Source organism: Desmodus rotundus, chromosome 4, assembly GCF_022682495.2.
Source record: "Desmodus rotundus isolate HL8 chromosome 4, HLdesRot8A.1, whole genome shotgun sequence".
Classification (NCBI taxonomy): domain Eukaryota; kingdom Metazoa; phylum Chordata; class Mammalia; order Chiroptera; family Phyllostomidae; genus Desmodus; species Desmodus rotundus.
The window spans coordinates 126,628,947-126,645,168 of record NC_071390.1 but is presented as its reverse complement, the minus strand read 5'-3'; the positions used below and the strand labels follow the sequence as shown (position 1 = coordinate 126,645,168).

General features: G+C 38.7%; 1 protein-coding gene across 1 annotated transcript; it reads right to left on the bottom strand.

Moving 5' to 3' along the window:
* Positions 1–130: 130 nt before the first annotated feature.
* Positions 131–1,951, bottom strand: UTP3 (UTP3 small subunit processome component). Its single transcript, XM_024577390.4, has one exon. It carries the CDS (start codon positions 1,619–1,621, stop codon positions 194–196), a length of 1,428 nt encoding a protein of 475 aa, XP_024433158.1. The 5' UTR covers positions 1,622–1,951; the 3' UTR covers positions 131–193.
* Positions 1,952–16,222: the final 14,271 nt, after the last annotated feature.

Sequence of the window (16,222 nt, the reverse complement as noted above, 5' to 3'; positions counted from 1 at the left end):
CAGTTCTTAGTATGACCTTAATAAAAATTAAAGGAAAAATATATTGATCAGTAACCCAAACAAATTTCCCTGCTGAGCAGAATATTTAAAATTTAAGATTAGGTATTATATGAATACAATCACTTCACTATTTAAAATTAAAATTTATTGATCTAAAACTTGCAAAACAAAAACAAAACTTAAAGCAAAAACTTTACTTAAGCTTAATGCTCTTTTTAACTCCTGCACGAATTCCAGATATTTCACCACTGTAACGTTGCTCCTCTCTGCGAACTTCACGAACCTGGCCCCTTCTGCGAATTTTGGCTCTTCTGAACTTCTCCCGGTGTTTCACTCTGGGATTGCGATCGATCTTCTTTCTCCTAGGAGTAAGTCCCCTATTTTTAGCAATCTGATAGGTAATGGCTCTCTTTGCATTTTTATCTTCAAGGGCCTGTTCTTCAGTACTATTTTCTTCTCTCTTTCTCTTCAACTTTTGCCTGTCTTCTGTTTCTTTAGAGTATTTCAGCACAGCTTCATCAAAACTGGAATCATCAGAAAGATCTGTAACAGCAGAGACAGCAGCAGCCTCTGAAACAGATTTTGGTTTGGCCTTGGTGGATTTTACTTTTGGAGTTAGTTCTGTCTTTCCAGTATTATCCTTAAGTGTGAGAAGATGACGAATGTCAGAGGACAGCTTCTGATCCACAACCGACAGCTTGTTGATCAAAGTTCGGTAGGTAACAAGCCTTTCTATAACAGGATGTCCGTGTGCAGGGACTCTCCTAGCTTTCAGGATCAAATAAAAACTGATGTTGGAGCAGTAGTTCAAATAGAGGTTGTATTTGGTCATCAGGTACTGACTTCCTTTTCCAGGTGGAACGATCCCTTGCTCCACCAATTGCAACAATGGCTCCAGCTCATCTTTCACCTCTGTCAACTTAACTTTCAGGTCTTCGATCAGCTCCAAGAGCTCTGGTGATTCCTTCCTCAGCATCTTTAGCTTCTCTTTCACCGAAACTTTTGCCAAGTCCTTCACGACCCGTGTCTCAGACTCATCTACCTGAGGTACCTGAGGTTTTGCAAAGGCCTCCACCCAGGTAACCCCAAAATCATCCTCTTGCAGGGCTTGGGCTAACCGCTGCTGAATGAGCTGTGCCTCCTCCTCCTCCTCTCTTTCCTCCTCCTCTACTTCTTGTTGACTCTGCCGGCCTCGGGACTTGGAACCATAGTCCGTGTCATAGTAAAGTTTTTTCCTCTGACCCCAAGACAAACTGGGATCCACAGAGGCCTCAGCCTCACTCTGCACGGAGCTCCCACCATCACCATCATCGTCATCCTCATCCCAGGCACTCTCTCCATCCTCCTCGTCCTCTTCCGCAATATCTAGGGCTAGCACCTCCTCCTCCTCATCGCCATCCTCCTCCTCGTCCCCACTCTGTACTTCGCTCCAGCCCTTAGCCAAGGCGGCTCGAGATCGGGCCTCATGGAAATCATCTACCTTATCTTGGTAGTAGCTGGAGTCCCCTGGTGAGGGCGGCAATTCTAAATCGTCCTCCTTTTCGTCCGCTGGGCCGCGATCTGCCTTGGCCCGCACAGCTGCCCACTTGGCCGCTCCGCGCCTCCGGGATCTCCCCACCATAGTTCGCAGTCTCAGGTTCTATACCAAGGTCAGGCAATCCGCCACTCTCGATCTCCGTGCACGAGCCCCGCGCTGCAGCAACACGCGTGTTGAAATAACCACGCGCTCTCCTACCACGCGAGTTTGCCGGCTCTCCGGCAGTTCGTAGGAGATCCTACCTCCTTCCGGCTCCCAGGATGCTCTCCGTGTGCCGTGTGAACCGGAACTTCCGCTCGGTCCCGCAGGCCTAGTCACGTTAAGAGCGCCTCTCTTTTCGCTTTGCCTTTTGATACCAATCGAGTCGGATGAATTAAAATCTTTCCGTGTAGGAACAATAGGTATAGGAAGTTTAGTTCCGTAGAGCCCCTTAGGAACGCCTCCGTTCTTACTCTCGCGAGCCTGAATGGGGCGGGGACGGGGGCGGGGACCGGGCTTAGTGAAGGAACCGCGAGGCGTGGTCGCCGGGACCAGTAGAGGGCGCTCTGCCTCTACGCCTGGGGGAGGTACCCCAGGCTGTGCATTGAGCTGTACCGCGAACTTATCGGGCGTCTCCGACCCGGAGCCAAGTGCGGGTGTTTAGGATTTCCAGGTTTACTGAAATTGTTTTATCTTTTCCGCTCAACGGTCTGGAAGTTAATCAGGTTGCTTTTCTTTCCGCCACGTGCAAATACATTTACGAGCACCATCGCCGGGGGAGCCGCTGGCGCTGCAGGACTGGAGGATCCTGTCCTCGGCTCCGGGCGTGAGCGGAGGCCGGGCTTCTGGACCGTTGTTAGAAAACCTCCAGCTGCCCGCTCTCAGGGCTTGGTGACTCCTCGGGGATGTGAGTCTCGGAGGGGTGACTACGGGAAGACAGAGCCCCGCTCTAGGGTTTGACTCTTTCCGAGGATCTCAATTTGGTTGTAGAAGACACCGTGATTTCTATTCCTTTTAGTGGAGAAGATTCACTCTTCCAGATGCTTTGGAAGTGACACATTTTAACTCAGTGGCGTACCCTTAACTTACTAATTCTTCAACATTAAGCACGAGGCACGTGTTCGGCCATGGGAAAACAATGGTGGGCAAAAGCAGGCGCTGTCCCCGTACTCGAGCAACTTGTGGTCTAGCGGGGGACAGCCTTTAATCAAGTTATCATGCTGGCGTGCGAAAATATAACCGGAGTTAAGTGCTGTGAACCCTTGTCCTGTGTTACCCAGCCTTAAGCTACTGAAAACAGTCAACATGCCTTTTACATCGCTCCATTTATAGACGCCATTCTTCTTTCTTAAACAGGGTTTAGTACTCCACCCAACCTTGGGGAATTTCTGCTGTATTGAAGAGAAAATTTAAGGATCACCTCTTTGATCTCAGCTCCCTTAATTGTATTTTCCTCAGTTCTACATCACCTAGTAGTTCTTTACAAACACTGATACTGCAAGCACCCAGTGCTGTATCTGACAGAGTAAGCATCCAAAAAAGGTTTAATGAGTAAGTATTGAAATTACAGTATTTGGTTACCTGTTTGTCTCAGGTGCTATATAAAATAGAGTGAGTGAATGATGCATTAGGCTACAAACATCCCTAAAGGAGGTAACCTGAACTGGAATGGATTTTAGGGGTCATCAATTCCAGCTTCATATTATTATTTTCTACATGTGGAAACAGACTTGGGGAGATTATATTAGCATATCTGGCACAGAAACCAGAGACAGGGCACCCACACCATGCTTTCACACTCAGCTGTTACCAGTCCTTTGCTTCTTCGGTGTGAATTAGTTTCAGATCTTTCCCAGAGGGTATATTTTGCTGGGTGGATGAAAGAAACCAACAGCACAGATTAAAGTTTGTGAGGAAGAGGGTGGTAATAAGGGAAAAATTAGTTAACCTTGTCTTTAGAAATATTGCTAGGGCTAGAAGTACGAAAGGACAACCCTATAATCTTAGAATAATTCAAGGTTTAAAATTACAGACTTTACATATGATAGGCTCAGTTAGTATTTTGATACTTTCAATCATAGGTTGTTGGAAGCTGAACTTTTGACATGTTGCTAAAAGTAATAGTGACATACAATTTCTTTGCAGAAAGTATGTGTCATTAGCTTAAGAAAAATAATACACATTTTTAGAAAAGTGATATTTTGAAGTAACATACATTTGAAAACCTTTACAAGATTTTTTAAAACATAATTTTATGAATACAAATGGTATGGGGTAAAAATCTTATGTTTTGATGGCAAGCACAGAATTCACTTTTGAATGTAAATATTAATAGATTTTTGTCATTCATCAACTATTGACTGTTTACTAACTTTAGCAGAATGCTATATGCTATAGTAGATACAAAGGAGAATTAGCCACAGTCTTTTTCCTCTAGGAGCTTTTAATCAGGTGGAAGGAAGACAGACATACAGATTACGAAAATACAAGGCAGTGTGTGATGTAAACCCAGTGCTGTGGGAGATCACCTCTGGATTGTTACTCTAGAAATATCGCTTATATTATGTTGCATCTTAACTGTAACTGTAATTATATCCCTGCTTTAAATGTAGTATTGAATTTTCATTATGTCTAAACATTAAGTTTTATTTAGGCACATAAAACAAATTCCAATTCTTCTGTTGATTTTTATTGCAGATTATTTGAAAATTTAGTCATATTTCAGGACCAATGTATGTTATTAAAGAGAAGTTAGAAAGTTATTTGGGATATTTTTAATGAGAATGATCACATTGCTCTAATATTATTTACTTCATACACATTACATTTTCTATTTAGAATAGAGTTGCAATAACCAATGTATATTCTAACATTCTCAGATCTTTTTGATAAAGAACAGTTAGAGTCAATTGTTTAATTCCAGTGGCTTCCACAAACTAATCTTTTATAAGTTAATCTTAATGCCACTTAGGTGAGGAATTTTTTTTCTTAAAAATTTGTATTACTGGAAAGACATTAATAGCTTTATCATACACCTATACCAATCAAAAAGAAAAACACTGAGCCCACAGAGAAAATGAACAGGTATTAAATAACATTTGACACTTAACTATTATATTTGTGGCAACTATAATTTATCATCAACTTGAATCTTTATTGTGTTATACTGCTTTAGGAGTTAGCAAACTACACATAATGAGGGCAAACTTTTTTTTTCTTTTTTTTACAAAAACCCTTTTGCCTTAAGCCCTTTAGGAGAAGGTGGAGGTTTGTGAATGACACACTAGGTCAGGGGTGTCAAACTCATTTTCACCGGGGGCCACATCAGCCTGGTTGCCTTCAAAGGGCCGAATGTAATTTTAGGACTATATAAATGTAACTACTCCTAAACTAGGGGCAAGGAGCTTGGCACTGCCACTGGGTAGAAACAAGGTGCCAGGCCAGATAAAACAAGGTGGAGGGCTGGATTCCATCCTTGGGCCTTGTGTTTGCCACCTGTGCAGTAGGTTATAATAGCATACTTTCTTCTGGGCATGAGTTCTGGGTGTTGAAGGTATTCTACCACCAGATTAGCTAAATTGATCTCAAATTCGTCCAGGACTATGTAGCAATAGTAATAATAGCTAACAATGAGAGCAGTTTGTAGTAGGTACTGTTATAAGCTCTTGACATTCAACTCTATGAGGAAGGTACTATAATAATCTCTAACCTAAGAAACTGAGGCATTTGGAGTTTAAAGGAGGTAATAAGGCTAGTAATTGGTAGAACTAGATTTGAATCCAGACAGCTGGCTTCAGAATCTGTACTATACTGTAGCTGACTACTGTATTATACTTACTTTCAAATATTAGCTCAAAACATCATCTCATTTCCAGTCCCTATACATTTTGTTCAGTATCATCAGATATAGCTTTCTTAAAAAAAAAGATTTTATTTATTTATTTTTAGAGAGAGGGAGGGAGGGAGAGAGGGAAACATCGATGTGTGGTTGCCTCTCACACACCCTGCTGGGAACCTGCCTATAACCGATGTATGTTCCCTGTATGGGAATCAAACTAGTGAGTGACCCTTTGGTTTGCAGGCCTGCGCTCAATCCACTGAGCCACACCAGCCAGGGCCAGATACATCTTTCTAGAGACAATTTCCATTGTCCCACACCCTTGTTCAAAACTTTCAATGACTCTCAGTTACTATCAAGATAAAGTTCACAACATACATGGCCCTCCCACAGTTTTGCCTCAAAGCCAACTTTCTAGCCAGTCATATCTTTCATTACCCACTACTAAAACCTTCCACACCTACTGAAGTGCTCTACCACTCTATTCTTCAGTCACTGCTTTGCAGTTTTCTTTCCTCTTTGCTCATCTTTTCAGTGTTCTCATAATTATTTATCAGAAATTTACAAGTATTACAGACATCTTTTTGGCTAACAATTCTAACAATCCATAAGGGGACCTGTATGAGGCTGTGTGGAAAGTTCTTTTGATAGCAGGGAGTTGGAGACAAGCTGGATGCTCATCCCTGGAAGGGCAGGTCAGTAACATGTCATGGATGAACAGCATAGAATTTAGGAGCACAGAGTGACCACACACCTTGGTTTGCCAAGTACGGCCCTATTGAACCTGTTATTCCAGTGTAATTGTTAATAGCACCCCCTTTTACTTTCATGATTTTGATGGTAAATTAGATGGCTATTTTAACTACCCAGTAACTGAAAATAGTAGATTATATGAGTTTATCCATAAAACAACATGAATGGCTCTTAAAAACAATGTGCTTAGGGAACAAAATAAAAAATTAGATTGTAATACAATACCATTCACGTAAATTAGAAATGAATGCACAGTACAACAATACACAATTTTTAAGATATATACAAACAAAAATAATGTACATTAATTGTGAAAGGACAATTGCTATGGATCAGCAAAGAATGGGATGAGGCTTGGAGATTGGAAGGAGTAGGGGAAGAATCTGCCATGGGCCAATAATGAGAATGTACCAGGAACTGAGGAGAATAACTATTTGTATCTTAGGAGAAAACAAAAAACAAATAAGCACACACACAAAATGACCTTATAGGCCCCTATCTTAAAGTCCTTTAAAAGCTTCATGTCCTTTATGACCTGACTCCTGCATAGAACTTTAACTTCACATCTTACTACATTCTTACTGCCATCATGTGGGGCATAGTATTGCATATTTCTTCATATGCAAATATGTTATATGTAATATATTAGGCTAAGAGCTAAGGCCTATATTGTATAGAGAAGGAGGCTGAGTAAAGAAAAAATGTTATGTGAACTGTGTTTCAAAAGACCTTCACTATCAAAGCTATCATTATCATTGAATCAATCATTAGTGTATAAATAACACCTGCCAGGTTCCTCCTGAACCTTGTGGAGGCTGTGCTTTTTCTTGCCTCTTTTGCTTTGCACATATTTCTTTTATACTTTCTAGAGAACTCTTATTCACCCTTTAAGACTCATTTTAAATTTCACCTCAAAAGCCTTTGCTGGCCTCCTCAGACAGGGGAAAAACTTCCTCTTGTTTTATACTTATCTCTATTTATACTTACTGCTTTCCCCCAACTGCGTGTGTGAGCCCCATTAAGTCTAGATCCAAGTAGTCCCTTTTTTAAAATCCTAGAATCTAGGTCATGTCAGCCTATCAAAATAGTAGGCGTCAACAGTGAGTTGCAGTGTCTTCTGTGCTTCTCTAGTCATCAGCACAGTTATTTTTATTTTAATTTAAAAGATGAGATAGTCAATATGTGACTTTTGTGAACTTAAGCTAATAGTTAAGTGTGTATTTACTTTTTATCCCAGCGTCACAGACTACCAGGTTTTGATGGCCGAGGTTGTTAAAGAAGTAGCGCTTTTTATGCCCAGAGAAGTAGTAGTAATAGTAAAAACAGTTTGATATGGTAATAGTGGGAAATAGTAATCGTGGGAAAATGGGTTCTTGGTACTATTATCTCTCAACTTATTTAGATAATTTAATATAATCACAGAAACTCCTTGAACTATTTTTGGTGCAAAAAAGAAAGAAGGGATATTTTTAGGTTTAAGAAGGAAAATGGAAGAAATGAAGAATAGTTGCCATCTGCTTTCATTTCGGATGGAAACCACTTACCCTGAAACCAGTAAGTTGTAGATTCTTTCTGCAGCTCAGGGCTGTATTTATTTAAAGACACAAAAATCCTAGAAGTGATTTGGAAGTAAAATATAGAACTTCTGCTGAAATGTGGGATAAACATAACCCTTTCAAGCTTTTAATGAAAAATGACTGGTCTGCCAGCTTCAACGACGAAATGAAGAATTCACTGAGATCGTGACACTAGTTTCCCTCCCAAACTCGAACCCAAGGAAATGCTGTGTAGTTATTTTCTAAACATCATTTTCATCTCTTTTCATCTTTTCCTGTCATGAGGAACCTCATAGATACAATTATTTCTATATTAACTATTGATTTAATGGTGATTATAGCTTTGATGATGAAGGTCTTTTGAAACACAGTTCATGTAAAATTTTTTCTTTGGTCACTCCTAATTCTCTATAGCAAAAAGTCCTTACCTTTTAGCCTAGTATTCAGGGCCCGCCTTTATCTGGCCCCAACTTATTTTTGCTGCTGCTCTCCTAGTACTTTCCTTGAGGAATTCTATATTCTAGCCAGACTACATTACGCATTGTTCTCCTTTTGAGATTTCTTTCTCTTGGCCTTTTCTTAAGCTGCCCACATCTTTATTCTTAGATGGCCTTCAAAGCCCAGCTAAAATGTGTTCTCATTAGCATCTAATAGCCCTTTAACTCTTCCTATGTTAGGATATGAAAACCTTTTCTCTATTGTGTTAAAACTACAGGTATTCATATACTTTTCTGCCAGATATATCACTGTGCATCTCGGTAACCCTGACATTATCTAACGCAGTCACTTGTACCTATAAGTACTGGTAAATAGATAATCAAATAATGGGTTAAATCAAGTTCTGTTAAATTTTAATAAGGTATTAGAAGTTAGTAAAAGCAGCCTAAGATTTTAATAAGCTGCCTGCAAATGTGGCATTGATTTATATCTATTTTTGGTATTCAGGGATAACATAGACTTTATGCTAAGAGCAATGGGGAACCATTGGAGGGTTTTCAACAGGACGAGATTAGAGAATTGATGAAAAAAGGTAAGATTGCGGGTAGGAAGTTAGTGTGAGGCTGTTAAAGTCATCTAGGTGATGAATTATAATGTCTAACTAGGGTTCTGAGAATAAGGATTTAAAAAAACATTAAGAACTATTTAGGAAATGGCATTATAGGATTTAGTGCATTATTAAGCATGAGGGATGAGGGGTTACAGTGACTCCCAGGTTTTCTTGGACAGCTGAGTAGATGACAGTATCCTCCACTAAGATAGAAGTCTCAGGGGGCAAGGGGTTAGCAAGATGCAGGAAACAGGGAAATAAGTTTGGACAGGCTGCATTTGAGGTGTCTGTGAAAAGGTTCAAGTGTCTAACATCTTCTAGATAAGTCGGGTGTACGGATCTGAAGCTTGGGAGAAAAATCTGAGCTAGAGAGATTTGGGGGCTTCCATATTCAGGGGAACGTGGGACTATATTACATATTAAACTAAAAACAAAGTAAGGTTTGGATTGTGTTTACCTAAGTCATTAGCACATATGAACTGGTAGCCCAGAGCAGAATATTACCTGCTTACCAGTACAGTTATAGGACTATCTATCATCAAGTGTCAAATTTAAAAGATTTGGATTAATAAATGAGCTACATGCAATTAAATATGTAATTTAAATTTATTCAGGTTTAAGACCTGTGAAAAATTAGCACCACCACCAACAAAATACATTTGAATAAAACCTTCATGTGTGGCCCACTCATATTTTTATCATGTCCTAAAGTTTTAATACCTCTCTGGGCTTTCTCCACTCGCTATTGCCAATACTATTGAATGTTTGGGGAGATACTAATTATGTATGAGGCATTGTTCTTGGTTCTTTAAGTACATTACCTTGTTCAATTTTCATGATATGTTTTTAAGAAGGGTTCCATTATTATGCTTCTTTTCACAGATGAGGCTCAGAAATGTGATGCAATTTGCCCCCGGAGATATATCAGGTGGTTAAACTCAAGTCTGTCTTACTCAGAGTGTGGTTTTCTGAACTATTTCATTATACTGTTTCCTAGTCTATATGTGTGTTTTTAAATCCTCACCCAAGGATATGTTTATTGATATTAGAGAGAGAGAAAGAGACATTGATCGATTGGTTGCCTACTCTGTGTGCCTCTACTGGGGATCGAACCTGCAGCTCAGGTGTGTGTTCTGATTAGGATCAAACCTGTAACCTTTGGTGTACACTCCAAACAAATGAGCCACCCGGCCAAGACCCTAGTCTATATTTCATCACTAATGATAAACTTGTAGGGCCCAGAGATGTATGCTTCACTGTGTATTGAAAAAACTTGGCCCTTTACATGTAATTTATAAATTAAGTTCACTGAGATATGTGGTATCAATTTCCACCAATATAATGGCAAAAAATAGGAGAAGCAGGAGGCATCAGCCATGTTATATCCCTTCAGTTTTGTTTTGGAATCTCGGAAAGCATGAATGCAGTAGGTGTGTACAGGCAAATATTGATAAAGTATAACTAGAGGATATCACTCAAAGATTGGTCTATTGTTCCTTCACTGATTATTTTTGGGCAGATTTATTATGCTTTTTGTTTTTTGGGTTTTTTTGCTTCTGTGATTTTGGTAAAATTGTTTATTCATTGTAAATCATTTTCTTTCAACTTATTTTGTCCACTAATTGCCATAACAGCATAACTTCAGACTGTAATTGCTAACTACTACTATTAATGTTCTATTGTACAATATTTAATATAGCAACACATCATTTAAGAGTTTCATTATATATAAATCACATATATATATATATGCACACTCATATATATGAGTATATATAAAACTCTTATATATAAGTTTCCTTACATATAATATCAGAAATCACTGGTATTCTGATATTATATTTGAAATCTTATTTCATGTTGCGAAGGCCCTGAATGAACATATTTTATGATCAAGTATAATTTTATAGTTGTCTATGTAAGATCACGACTCTACAACCATATCATACAATAATGCCAAATTTACATCCATGTAAAATATTTTAATTTTGCACAGCACACAGCATCATAGTAGGTACTTAAGCATAGATATGCTGAAACATATAAAATATATGGTCCCTGGACTCATGTTGCCGTATTTCCTTGAATAGTCATGTTTTCTCTCAACTCTAAGTTGTCAATGTTATATTCTCTCCTATACCACATTTGTCCCTTTTTTGCCTGATTTCTACTCATCTTTCAGTCTCATCATAGACTCATCATTAGTTCCTCTGGGGAGCTTTCCTTGACCCTGCCTCCCCCCCCCCCATATCGTGCTCCCATGGCACATTTGTCATCATGTGAATATATATCATTACCCAATAGACCGTAAACCCATCCGATCAAAGGTCATACCTATCTCATTCACTTGTTTTCCTGCTGTATAGAGTAGATGTCCATAGATATCTGTTGAAAGAAAGAATAAATGAATGAATAACCATTTGAATCAAGGGCCTGGAAGGCACCATTAGTCTTACAGACCACAGAAAACATATTTGCTGAAATGGCAACTTTATTTCAGCCAGAAGTGTGGAATCTTCAAACCTCTCTCTCACACTTTCACTGACTGTCCTGCCTCCCTCTTTCTCTTATAAGGACCCTTATGATTACAGTGGACCCGCCTGGATAATCCAGGCTAGCCAAGCTAGCAACCTGACTCTATCTGCAACCTACATTCTCCCTTGTCATGCATTATAACATAACACAGACACAGGTCCTGAGAATTAGGCCATGGACATCTTTGATGGGCCATTTTCCTGCCTACCATAATAGCTTAGCATTTATGTTAGCCTCAAAGAAGATGCCATTTTTTCTCAACATAAAAGAATAATAATAATAATAATAGATACTATAATAATTGAGTGTTTATATGTTATAATCATGTTCTAGGTTCTTTAAGTTTATTCTCATCAATTCTGTGAATTGTGTTCTACAGTCATGCTCATTTTATGGATGAAATTTAGGAAAAGAGAGGTTAAATAACCTACTAAAGTTCCATTTGAATCCAAACAATCTGACATCTGGGCCTTTGCTCTTTGTTCAGGAGGAAGATGGCAAAGTAATTGAATGGAGTAGATATGTCTCTTAAGACATTAAGATATATTTCTTAAGACTTTGGTATTATGTATTGTTAATTATTTGAATATACAATATATTTATTGCTATAATGTTGCAAAGTTAGTCGGGAAATAATCAATTTTTACACATCTTTTGGGCTAGAACAACTTATTTGAAATCTGAGAGAGATTCAAAATATTTTTATGATTATATTAAAAGAAGGCATTAGATATTTTTACAGTAATTAACTGGGTGTTGTCCACTATGGATTTATGCTTTTTCCTTGTTATTAGGGTAAACGGATAGTATGGCACTTACATATGATGTAAAAACTAGGAATAGAAGAGTTGGAACAGGAACAATTTTTTTTTATCACCCATTTTCCTGAATCTTTATAGTTGTCTTTTGGTGTTTCCTTGTTTCCTTTTATCCAATTGTGACTGTTCTTTATGATACCCTCTATGTGTTTAGGAAGCATTAATTATAGTATAAGAAATAATTTTATTCACATATGAAGAAAAAGGATGAAAATATAAAGTAATATGTCAGATCGTGTAAAATGATATTAGGAGGTATAAGATTAATTTATTGGCAATGAAGAAACAGAGAGCAATGTGGTGAACAGAACCAGATGATATTAAGCAGGGAAGCCTTGCTAGAATTAGTTTTAAAGATTTTTGTATTTTTAACAAGTATTGACAGGAAGGAAAAAGAACCTACAGTGAGGAAAATGACAGAGAAAAAAGATTCTGAAGGAGGAATTAGCTAATCACATACAGGAAGAGGAAAACAGATATATTTGATTAGAGCAGAGGCCTCCCCTGAAAATAGATGAATATTTTCTTAGAACAGTGAGGGACCACACCACTGAAGTTAACGAATTGAAAGAAATATTGTTTGAGAGGTTTCCTGGGAGCCTGGCTTACTATTATATCTCTAGGGACATGATCATGAAATCTAAACTGTTGTTTTTCAAATAAATTTTTGGAAATAGCCTATTTGTAAATGAAGGTAGTGTGGTGAGGGGAAAGAGCTCTGCATAATGGTCAAATAACTGACATGTAATATCCCAAACAGCTGTTCTGTGAAAAGCCCCTGCAGGTGCAAGTTTATTTAAAAACAGACCACAACACAGGTGCCGTTCTCCTTATAAACATTCAACCACAAAACACTACCCTAAAAGTCTATGTGGAAAGCCATTGGAAAAAAAGAGAATTCATTTTTTTGTCTTAATTTTTTAATTTTTAAAAAGAACTTGGGATGCAGGGTCTTCCTCATGTTTTAACTTTTTTGTTAATTTAGTTGTTGCCCCCTGATGTCTAAATATAAATTTTACATACACTGATTGGATACAGAAGCATATTTGAAGACATTCTGCATGCAAGAACCAAAATGTTTAGGGTTGAAAACTGTCCAATTGGAAGAAATTCCTTCATATAGATGCGAAAGAAATAATAATGGCTTTTGGTTTTGTGGGAGGTGAAATGGACTGGAAGTTAGGAAGCCTGTACTCCTGCTTCAGCTTCCGAATGACTAAGTTAGGTGGGAGGGATAATGGGGGGAAGAGGGGAAGGGTTTTCAGGAACATCTGTAAAGGACACATGGACAAAACCAAGAGGTGGGTAGAAGCAAGGGAGGGAGATGGGTTTGGCTGGGGCTCGGTGGGGAGTGGTGGTGGGTAAACGCAGACAACTGTAATTGAACAATAATAAGATAATTAAAAAAGAAAGAATGACTAAGTTTGATTCTAAAATTCAAAGAAGACTCTATCTTTGTATAATTCAGATGGGGAAAAAAGTTACTTTTGTAAAGAAGTACACGGTGTCATCTGCTATGGTTCTCCCCTTCTCTCTATGTCCCCTCCTGGCGCCTTGCTCCCTGGTACTTGCCCTGTGCAGACCAAGCTCTTTCCTGTCTTGAGCCTTTTCCTTGCTGTTTCCTTTCTTCTTGGAAGACAATTTTGTTTGACTCTGTGGTTAGGCAGAATAATATCCCTCCAAAATATGTGCAGGACCTAATTCCTAGAACCTGTCAATATGTTGCCTGTTATGTAGCAAAAGAATTTGGAGATGTGATTAAGGGTATGGGCCTGAAAAGGGAAGATTCTCCACGATTATCTGGATGGGCCCAATGTAATCACATGAATACCTAAAAACAGAACTTTCTCTGGCTGGAATCAGGAGAGATGAGGCAAAAAGCAGAGGTCAGAGAGATCTGAAGCATGGGAAGGACTTGATCTGCTGTGGCTTACTGTTGCTAGCTTTGAAGATCAAGGGGGTCACTAGTCAGGGGATGCTGTCAGCATCTAGAGTCCAAGGACAGCCTCCATCTGCTAGGCAAGGGAATGGGGACCTTGGCTCTAAAACCATAAGGGTCTGAATTCCACTAACAACCTAAATAAGATTGGAAGTAGATTCTCTCCCAGAGCCTCAGGATAAGAGCTAAGGTGGCTGGCACCTTGGGTTTCCACATTGTGAAAAAGGAGGAGTTAGCTTAGCCTACCCAGGCTTCCAATTTACAGAATTTTGAAATGATGCATTTGTGTTGCTTTAAGCCACTCAGTTTGTAGTTTGTTAGGGAGCACATAAAAGTTGTACAGACTCCCTTTCTTTCTTTTTTTGCCCATTTAATCAAAAGTATATATATATTTTTATATTCAATATTATTTTGTATTAGTGTAGTGGTTAGGTAATCATATACTTTATAAAGTGTTCCCTCAGTAGTTCCAATACCCACCTGGCACCATAGTTATTACAATATTAGTGACTATATTCCCTATGCTAGTACAGGCTCCTTTTCATCCCCTGTTTCAGCCTAGATAATACCATTTCTGAGAGGACTTTCCTGAGTATGTCTTCTAAAGTAGACTGCTTTAACCCTACTGCAAATGCTCTCTATCACAATATTTTGTCTGTTTCCTTCATTGCACTTATCTCAAACTGACTGTTTGTTTTTCTTATTTGTCTTCTCCACTAGAGTATAATCTCTGGGAGGGCAGAGCCTGGTTGTTCATGGTCATTTAGCTCTTAGCACCAAGGGTTCAACATATCAGCTGCGTATTAGGTCTGCAACATACATTTGTTGAAAAATAGTTTTTGATTTAATAGTAAATGGGGTAATCCCAAATGGGGTTGTAGACACTTGATGCAAACCATGGTATGTCAACATAATGGAACGTTACATAACTACAGCAAAGGTTAATATGGCTTCTACGAGGTCTGTCTGGGAAAAGTTCAGGCATTGTTGATATAATGAGAACAGTTTGCATGCTGTTGATGTAACCTGGCAGCCAAGGAGAGTGGACTGGAATGTGCATGTGTGAACAGTGATGCTTCACTGTACTAGTCAGTGGGGGCAGTAGTCACCATTGAGCGAGCATGTGTACCGTGAGGCTGTCACATTCAAAATGACTGAGTGATTAGAGTAATGAATCTGCATCAGATTTTGGTTAAGCTTGAACATTCCTCCCCAGAAACTATTCAGATGATTCAGAAGGCCACAGCTATGGGCAACTGGTGACTGATAGCTTCATCACAACAACGTGTCCACTCATGCATTATGTCTCGTGCAGAGCTTTTTGGTGAAACATCAAATCACTCAGGCGACTCGACACCCCTATAGTCCAGATTTGGCACCCTGTGACTTCTGCTTTCACCCCAAACTAAAATCACCTTTGAAAGGGAAGAGATTTTAGACTGTCACTGAAACCCAGGAAAATACAATGGGGCAGTTGATGGCAATAGGGAGAACTGTGTGAGGTCCCAAGTTACCTACTTTGAAGGGAACTGAGGTGTCACGGTCCTATTTACAATGTTTCTCATACCTTATATCTTCTTCAATAAATGTCTCTGTTTTTCATATTTCATGGCTGGATACCTTCTGGGCAGACCTCGTATATCAATTTTTGGATATTGGTATGTAAAATACATGTGACAAAAAGGAACACAAAATAGTTTGCACAAAAAATACAATTGTGTAAAATGCAATTATACATGCTTTTGAAGATTAGAAGTTAATTTTGGAAATAAAATTTAGTATTTTTAATTCTGCACTTAATATTAAGCATTTATTTAACCTACAATAATATTAAAAAATGTGGGGTCATTAGTCAATTCTTAACTGACTAATTAGATCCAGCGTAAAGATTCTGAAAGGGAAGAGATAGGCATCCCTTGTTCGGAGTGATAATTGGTCTTTTTTGGGTAATAACTCAATTCTTTTAAATTTATTATGAATATACAAGTTTAAAGGGTAATATAACACTCATGTGCTATACCTTGGTTTTTAAGAAATAAAGCATGGTAAATACACTTGTAATCTTGTATCTTCCTTAATATTATTAAACATATCTTAAAATTTTTGTTGATAATGATTCTTGGTAAGTTACACTTGCTTTTGTGGAGCTGGAGAGAGAGTGCTCTCCAAGAGTGTTGGGAAGTCCAGAGCGACCCAGCCAGGGACTTTGTGGGGAGGAA